This window comes from Silene latifolia, chromosome 10, assembly GCF_048544455.1.
Source record: "Silene latifolia isolate original U9 population chromosome 10, ASM4854445v1, whole genome shotgun sequence".
In the NCBI taxonomy this organism is placed as follows: Eukaryota; Viridiplantae; Streptophyta; class Magnoliopsida; order Caryophyllales; family Caryophyllaceae; genus Silene; species Silene latifolia.
Window position 1 is genome coordinate 118102075 of NC_133535.1, and position 9395 is coordinate 118111469.

Genomic DNA, 9395 nt, shown 5'->3' on the forward strand with positions numbered 1-9395 from the left:
TGAGGGGTTTACACTTTACAGCAATACAGCCTTTGTTTTTTCTTGCCTCTGCATCTTTCTTAACCACTAAGTTAAGACCTATGCTATGCGGTTACCGTATTTTGACTGTCGAGTGCATATATCATTATTGAGTTTGGATCTTCTCCATTTTATAAAAAAATGGAAGATCCATTTCCTCTCACAAAGTTAATATAATATTACACTTCTCTTTTCATTGTGTTTCCCTTTATTTTTCAATATAAAATTGAGACCGTTACATCGTCGTTGGATGACATTTTGAGCGTGACGAGAAATTGGACCCTCCATTTTCCAACCCAATCCATCTCATTGTAAACGGACACTATCCGTTTAAAGCTGTAGACGGATAGTGACCCTCTCACAAAATGCAAGTGGGAGGGCAAGTGGGGGTATCGATTTCCCACCCACTTGCACTTTCTATTCTCATTTTGGAGTAGGGACACTATCCGTCTACAGCTTTAGACGGATAGTGTCCGTCTAAACTGAGGATATGTGTTCCTAACCCTCAATTTCTTTTTGGAAATGGAATGGATCCTAGTTGCTTATTAATGTCCTGAGAAAATGTATCAGCAAAGAAGTGCGCATGGAATCATGGATACGTACAAAGTTAACCCTTTTCAGTTTTTACTCTCTGTTCAAACAGTTTCCATACATATTTCAAGGTATCTGAGTTTTACTTCACAGATATTTTAAAACATGTAAGGCGGTAATGTCGTAGTAAAATGACTTGAATATATCAAAGATCGCTCATGCATTCTTACGCTACTGAGTCGACGAAATTTTGTCAAGCTCTCATCAATTGTTTTCTAGTGATTCGCCTTTTTAGGAGTCATGTACTGCTGATTAACAGAACAAGAATCAGTATAAAATCAGAAGGTTCATTACTTCTACTACATGTGATGATATGAATCTAACTTAAACATGGTACTTTGAAAAAAAAAAAAAAAAAAAAAAAAAAAGATGTACATATAGGAGCTGCAGCATATCAAGATTTGCGGCTGGTGGTAGAAGAATTGAGAATTGATTATAATAATGGTATGCAAATTCTATCACAATGCTTAATGCAAGAATGCCTGTTAACAAATTATAGGAGCGGGAAGAATGTAAATTGACAGCATGCTCGTATCGGTACAAAAGAATTGACTTGACCGAGACCTTCTCGCCTCAAGGTCAGAGACAACCATGTGAACCAAATAGCATCATTTTCCGAGTTTCAATCAATGCCAAAGCTTCAAACAGAAGCCCTGGGGAACGTCAGACGATCTCTTGCTTGAGACTAATTCGCCAAAAGTATCTACAAGCTGCTCTGAGAGGGATGCTGGATCTTCTATCAAAGTATCAACAAATGCCTTCACGATCCTAGTTTCCCGTGGGGTTGCCCTAATGCTATACCAAGTCAAGAATTTCTGCCTGAAACTTTTATCGATATGGCCCTCACACTCGAGCCTCGACATCACTTTAATATAGTACTCCAAGTTACTCTCAGAAGGGCCATTTGGACATTTCTCATCTAGAGTCAGTGACCGTCTTTTCTTGGAAGAACTTCTCGTGAGGTCTTCCTTTTCAAGACAGTTATCATTAGCTTTGCTCGGGAATTTCGATCCTGCATTCTTTGGAATCCCATCTTTCAAGCTTTCTTTTCGGGATGGGGTTACTGGCAAGTTAGCTGGGGCCTCACAAGGTAGCAACATCTGGCCAGGGTTAATTGCTTTACCTATTTGGCAATCAGATGGGAGTTGGGCTTCAATTTTCACACCGACAGATTGACCCACGGACACGAATTTTCCGCCTGGAAGTTCCTCGTCAGACCCACTAGACGGGTTCTGATCTCGACTGACATTGGTTGAGTTAACAGGCTCACTGGATGAATTCAGATCGACAATTTTGTTGTTGGTGTTATAGTAATTGAAATAATCTTCGGTTTTGTTCGCATTCAAGTCACAGCATGCAGTAATGTTATTTGTTTCATCCTCTACTGACGAACGATTAGAAAGACTGCTCCAATTAGTGGCCGGACTGTGTATTTCACCATTGCCACTAGAAACGCTTGTAGTCAGCCTGATTTCACAAGAACTTAGCTCTTGCTTATCATTGAAGGGGACAGCCCTAAAAATGTACTCTGTCGCCGGAGAAAGACCAGCTACTATGAACCGAGTTTGTGGAGGGAACAATGTGCAAGTTGGCTGGGACGTCTCTTTCTTGACATCAGCTCTGCGGTGCCACAATGTATAACCTACATTATTTTCTGAGGTTGGACTCTCGGGGCCAAACACCAAAGTTATTGACGTTGAATTAATAGCTTCGGCTTTAATCATACTAGGAGGTATTGTTTTCGAATCTGTCAATATTAAAACATATATGTATGTCATGACCTATAACATATCCCATAGTTTAATAGTTTATCCAGAAAATATACACACAGAATCCTAGATGTCTTTTGTAGTCCGTGATGGACCTAGAAACTTTTGTTTCTTTTTATTTTTATTTTTTTTTATTTTTATTTTTTTTTATTTTACGGTAAGAGAAAATAGGGAGATCAATCCATGGCAGATTTTGCAATGGAATGAGCAATCCTGTTAAGCTTCCTAGGACAGTGACTTATTGAAAAACAATGTCTATAAGAGTAATACTCCATCATGCAAAGACTATAAGAGTATGGACTTCAGCATGAAAATCGGCAATATACACAATAAAATTCAGGGTACCAATCATGCCTTGAGAGTTGAGACTTTTTATTTCTTTAGTTAAAAAACTGAAGAAAGGAAAAAAAGACAGAAAATGGGTAAAAAGGAGTTCAATGGCTAGCTGGCTATACATCTTCAGCCTAAGACCATCCCCAAGCAGTGGTCGCGCTAACTAAGTCGCGACCCGATTTTACTCTTAATCTCATCTTATTAACCTTGACCCATTTTCACCCTCCCAAGCAAGAGATCGCGACCTAGGTCATCAACCCAATTATTATCCACTTTACAACATTCTCTACCCCACTTTTCTCTCTCTTACTTTTACAATTATTTTTCCTAACATTTTATAAATATAGTTATTTTTCTATTATTGTAAGTATCTTAATAAAAAAAGAAAACTACCTCAATATTTTACAACTATATTAATCTTATGTTGTACTTTACGAAAAAAAATATTAAATAACAACGTTATAATTTTGAAAAGTTATTAGACGATTTCATTAACAATTAAATTTTTTTATTGAAAAACATGATTCGACATATAAAATACCGCATATATTTTTTAAAAAAACATTAAATAATACGAAATGATAAAATGCATTAAAAGGAAATTCTAGTTACGAAAGTTTTCCCAAATTCTAGTTACGAAATTAGAGTAGAGTAGTGTAGAGTAGTTTTTTTATTGTTTTATAATTGTTCAACCAATAAGAAATTGACACATACTCAGTAGAAGGTCAATAAGACCAACTCTTTTGACCAACCTTGGTCACAAATTGACCATTTATTGTGTTTGGTCACAAATTGACCACCTTTGGTCACACATTAAGTACCTTAATTACTTAATTAACCATGATCAAGCAAGGTCATGACCAAGCAATTGACCTTGCTTGGGGATGTTCTAAGCAGAACAGAAGCAGCGAGAATCAGAAATTCAATTTCTCCAAGCCCAAGTTTTAGGACCAATGTACTATATCGTGAATCCGCTAATGTTCAAGGTCATGACAAATCAGAAGACCATCTATAACAGTCTGGTCACATGTTTGTGTTCTCCCATTACACGGTGTTAAGTGTTGGACACAACTATTTTATGAAAAAGGTTCATGTTGCGGTTTAAAATGAAGCATTGGGTGTCGTGTCAGAAAGTTGGAGTGTTACAAAATGTAGCTAAATAACGATGTCAAAGTAACATAGTATTTCTATATAAACAAGGTCATGAAGTATCCTATACAGACCCTGCTATTTGGCTGGGGTAAGGTGACTTTCTGGTTAATTCGGGTTAATTCAACACTGCACTGATGCTATCTTAATAGTTGGGTAACACTTTTAAATACAAACAAAGTTGGATTGAGAAAGTATAATGCCAGTGCAACCATTTTTTCCATGATTTACGATGAAAACTAACGAACGACAATAAAGAGGTAACTTTATTAAATTACCTTGGTAAGATGGGGTATCCCAGATCAAGTCAAAGGAGTCGACAGCAGAAGAACAGAGTCTCTGTACTTGTTGGCCAGAAGAAAGGCGGTTGACAATGCCTCTACCCATCTTAACAGGACCATTACTTAAGGTACCTACTTCTGCTTCAAGCAGTCTAACAGCATCCTCCACCATTTCAGAAAGCTGCCGGTATTTCCTAGTTCCTGAAAGCAGTTTCTTGCTCAAGGAGATGCGATAACATAAGATGTCTACCCTTCTGGTTTCCTTTGCAACCATTAGCTGCTTTCTCCAACATCTACATAGATAACAAACATATCGCACTACATCAAACTGCAAAACTACCAAGAGCAATACTACTCGGAGTCAGGTAAGAATGTCGGACACAGGTACATATTCAAGTGTTGGGACTCAACATGGCTCAATTTTTCGGACATGCAACTGCACTAAAATGAGGATACAGGTGAAGAACACGCATAATTGTAAAGTGAAATCGAAATATGATTCAGAACTAAGGCTTTAAAGTTTAAATCATTGAATATCATTTAAAATACTTCAAACAAATAGTCTGATTCTCATGCAGATTTCCCTTTTTGGCTCTTCTAGGAAAAGAGTCAGTAATGATAAGGGTCAGGTAGCGAATTCCATAACCATGATAAGGGTCAGGTAGCGAATTCCATAACCATATCCATAAGTGTCATGTTCGACCCATGTTGGCCTTAGAAGTGAAGAGCTGAGGTAACACAGACCAAAGTCATATTTTTCTAGTGATAACATATGTGGATGTAGATTGACAGCTGTATAATATTATGCATGTTGGATGATCTAACTACATCAGGTGTGGCTTAATCTACTGTGCTTCTACGGTAACAATCTCGAATTAAGATCATAGGAGTCATATTTTCAAAACCAAGAGACGGAGACCAAAACAATAAGATTAATCAGATATCTAAAATCACAAAAGCCACTTCCGAATTTCTACAAAACACAAATTCTAGTATAAGTTTTACAAGAAGTTGATTCTGAGGACTATTCAATTAGTCATATGACTGATATCACATACAATATCTGGACTGTTTTAAAACCAAGGACATTGTATAACAAAGACTGAAATGTTCTATAAAAAGTTTGGGAAACCTTATTAATTGCTACTTTTACTCATTAAAATTGTACAAGATTAACAATCTAGCATTGCCAATTCTAGATGTCTGCCAAAATGGTAGTAAAAAAAGCCATTTCTATCAAAAAAGCAAATTAGTGTTCACAACCTACACAAGATAAGCTAACTCACAGCCATTCTCCATCCGTCGACGCTACAAATAGGACTAGCCATCCTTATATCATCCCGACCTTTAAACAAAACAAAACAAAAAGGGAAAAAAAATCTCCTTGCGCTTGTAAAGTTTCCAAATGCCTATTATTACCTCCCAACTCGGCGTCCGAAGTTGGAAGATAACTCCAAAAACGAATCCAAAGCCTCCAGTACGTCAATAGTAAGCATTTGCCAAAAACCTAAAAAGTGAGGTGAGATCATCAACACCTAGAAAAGAGGTTCATGCCTAGATCAGTAACCAATTTAACCACTTAGAATCTTTATAGCTAATGATCTACCATTTTGTGAATAGCCCGCTCATAATAAAGTCAAGTCTCAGACTTTAATACAAACCCGTGTTGGATCATTCTAACCGAGTCTTAGTACTACTGATCGAGCCTGCTAAAAATTCTTACAGTACCTATGCTACCTGTTTCACTCATCCCAGCAAATCACAGTTTGAGTGTATTCTGTCATGAGTCTCATGACGCTCGCATGGAAATATAATTATATATATCAGGCACTACTAAGGGAGTGTATTCATATTGAACAAGGTAACATTGTTGAAAACAGCCCAGTAAAAACTGATTGAAATCAAAACATATAATTACCTCATCAAATCATTCATCTTTCCACAAGAAATGCAATAGAAACTCCCGTCCAGCTGAGCAACAAGCCCATGTCTTGCAATGCCAGACCTTTCATGTTTAAGGGCACATTCCAGATGACAAGTCATGTTACATGAATCGCCTGGAAAAGGGGGCTCCGAGCTACAAGTCAGCCATATGCTAGGGTCCTTGTTATCGTCATAATTATGACATACACAACAAGTGCACCTCTTGCAAAACACGTCGTTGTTTAATTTAGCTTTGCAAGCAGCATTTTTGCAATATGTTGCACTGCCTAAATCACTATCGGCGTTGCAGGAAGAAATATTGGTAGCAGATGGAGACTCAAGAAGACGGGAAGGATTCTCGGGTTTTCTTGGCCTCTTAGAACTCTTCTGGAAAACTGAAGGTGAAGATGGCTCTTCAGAAACTACACTTTCACGATGATCGCCTGAAGTTTTTTCAGAAACAACTTTTAGGAGATGTTCTATGATTTTTAACTTGGTGAGACCAGTGTACTTTCGCTCCTTTCCCATCTCTGCACATAAAATTTGCAGAATGTCTTGGCGACTCCATGTTTGTAGCATTTCTGCCGCACCGTGTGACCATTTTGCTAATTCATACACTATTTCTCGTCTCCCCTCCATAGTCAACTTACTGCATTTCACTGGGTCCAGCATAGACCCTAATAACAAAAGAAAATCAAACCAAACCAAAAGAAGCCTAATTTGGAGTGTTTCACAAAAGAAACATCCGAAAGCAAAGATAAAAAAAAAAACAATTGTTGTTGAATATGAGACAGTCCTACATGCGAAACCAACACATTAAGCATATAATCGAATGGGGAATACACAAGTATTTGGGCAGCTCTGAGAAGTGAGACGGTCTCAAACGAAACTCACTTCTGCCAAAAAACCAATAATGAATCGTTCACAGATAGATCCTTTCAATATTGGTAAATGGCTTTTCCACGTAAAGACTAGTCAGCTACCAAACAGAGTTGAAAAGTCAGATTTCAAACAGAAACAACGGAAAGTCGACGACGACTTCCAATCAATAAACAAAAGAAAACCATCCACTCGTGTGACAGTCAAATTACAGTATGAACAAACACCCATAAGACTTAGAATTACGACATAGCCGCGCCAGCTGCAAAACAGCAATAAACCCCAAGGATATTATAAGAACATCCAAAGGAGGTAGTTTGCCACCATGTTATAGAAAGAGTCATCAAAATGTATCTACCCAACCTAACATGGTTGACCTCCTCAAGATGCAACAACTGGGCAGTTCCACAAATTAGTAAGCTAAATTAGGTAGGCCCAATTAAATAAACCATAGATGCTAAATTGGCTTAACATCATAATCATCAAAAGGCAGTCAAATTGCAACTCATATATGATACTAAAGGCAAATAAAAAAAATATAAGGACTTTTTTTTGGTGTGGAAAAAGGGTTGAAAAAGAATCTAGTTAAGTGACCAATATTTGAACACAAATTTCTGTTTCAAACAGGCCATTTTCGTCTGAAACAATAAGACGGGGTTTTGAGACATCTTTGAAAAGGAAAAATACCCATCAATTAAATCACATTAAAAATCCAATTTACCAAAAAAAAAAAGTCAGAGAATTGATGAAAACCCAGATGAATTAAAGTCATTAACTGAGATCCAACATATATAATCACAAAGGATTTGCATTAATAATCCAAATAAGCTAAGTATTGGATTTAGTACATGGAGTAAATATTCATCAAAATACATTGACGAAAATAATAATAAGAAGAAGATAATAGTAATAATAATAATAATGAGAGAAACGTGAAGTTACCCTGGAAAGATGAATCCATGATTGCCCAAAATTTTACGCAATCACAGCCAACAATGATAACAAATGCCCTTCACTTTTCTGCACATCAAAAAAACAAATCGTAAGTAAAACATGAACAAAAACACACATAATGCATGAAACAGAATAATTATAATTTTTTTTTTATAAATATTGGATGTAAAATATGGAACATATACCAAAAAGATTAGAAATTTAAGAAGAATAAGAATGGAATCTTCATGGAAAGCAATATGAAGCTAAGAATTAAGATGGGTCATATGATCATGTGGAGAATGATAAAGAGAGAATCCTGAGAGATTAATTAGAAACATGGAAGGAAGAAAAACAAAGGAGAGAGAAAGAGTGAAGGAAAGAGGGAAAAGTGTGAAGTACCAATAAAAGCGGCTGCATGTCAATATGTCATCTTCTTTTTCTTCCTCTTATTATTTCACAAGCTACGTTCTTTTTATCTCAATCCCCATTTTTACGAGGTGAGGTGAGGATCCTCTTCATTTCCTAAAAAAAAAAAAATAGAATAACTCATATTTAATGTTTGTTTTTCTTTTATTTATGTCTTTAGTTATATATTAATAAAAATTATAAAAATTTGATATTTATAATGTACCCGATAAGACAATTTAAACAAAATTTCATATGACTTTCTTTTATGTTATATTAGAAGGTTGAATCGAAGATTTTCCTCGCTTATGGATAGTGCTCAAATAGCAAACGTATAAAATTCAATAGAATGGATAAAGTATAATATAGCTGTATTAGAGAGGAAATTGAGAAAAATAAATATAGAGAACCCAAATTGATTTTTCTGTTTATGTTACAATAAACTCAAAAAACAATGCTTCTTCATCTCGATTATATTTTGGGGTCATTGACTCATTGCTTAAATAACTAGTTTTTGTGCGTGAAATTGGGTTGTGTTTGAGTTTAATCATGTAAGCTCACTCATATACATAGAGCTGGCCATCAATACGGGTTGATCCGGCCCGGACCGACCCGCATTGGCCCGTTATTTTATGCAAGCTGGCCTGGCCTGACCCGGCCCGACCCGACCTTGGCCCGCCGCTGGCTTTGGCTTGGCCCGGGTCCTATAATTCCAACCCGGCCCGCCCTTGGCCAGCCATTTTAGCAAAAATAATAAAAAATAAAAATAAATTGGTAAGGTCCGCCCTTGCCTCGCCTCGGGCCCTGGCCCGGGTCAAGCATATCCTAGCCCGGCCCGACCCGACCAAGCTCGCCCTTCCCCCTGGCCTGGCCCGGGTCTGGCCAGGAGAACTCGACCCGCCCCCTGGCCAGCCCGTCCCGGCCCTAGCCCGGCCCGAGTACAAGTCTACATATACATAACCTTATTAATTCATGTCTTTTGGTGAGAAGTAGAATAACGTATTAATATCTAATTTCACATGAATAAAGATACTACTCGGGTAAGTAGATGTACTCCTTCTTAGGGGTGGGCATAATCCGGTCCGAACCGGAAAAATGGACCGGAACCGGT

At 37.3% G+C, this 9395-nt stretch overlaps 1 protein-coding gene across 2 annotated transcripts; it reads right to left on the reverse strand.

The window, feature by feature from the left end:
* Positions 1–1017: 1017 nt before the first annotated feature.
* LOC141605845 (VIN3-like protein 2) lies at positions 1018–8403 on the reverse strand. Of its 2 annotated transcripts, none has more exons than XM_074424758.1 (5): positions 8279–8403; positions 7886–7963; positions 6060–6741; positions 4139–4434; positions 1018–2356 (listed from the first exon to the last, which is right to left on the reverse strand). In XM_074424758.1, the coding sequence occupies exons 2-5, from the start codon at positions 7902–7904 to the stop codon at positions 1236–1238; spliced, it is 2118 nt and encodes a 705-aa protein (XP_074280859.1). In that variant the 5' UTR covers positions 7905–7963; positions 8279–8403; the 3' UTR covers positions 1018–1235. The 2 variants fall into 2 exon arrangements, with proteins under 2 accessions (XP_074280859.1, XP_074280858.1); XM_074424757.1 differs by having other exon boundaries at positions 8083–8282.
* Between the last annotated feature and the right edge of the window lie 992 nt (positions 8404–9395).

Bases quoted from the DNA above. Each gene is read 5' to 3' on its own strand.
- LOC141605845 (XM_074424758.1), bottom strand. The intron at 4,435-6,059 runs GTAATTATATGT...TTATCTATGTAG, and splicing joins AAGATGAATGATTTGATGAG to ATGTTGGAGAAAGCAGCTAA. The intron at 2,357-4,138 runs GTAATTTAATAA...TAATATTGACAG, and splicing joins GGATACCCCATCTTACCAAG to ATTCGAAAACAATACCTCCT.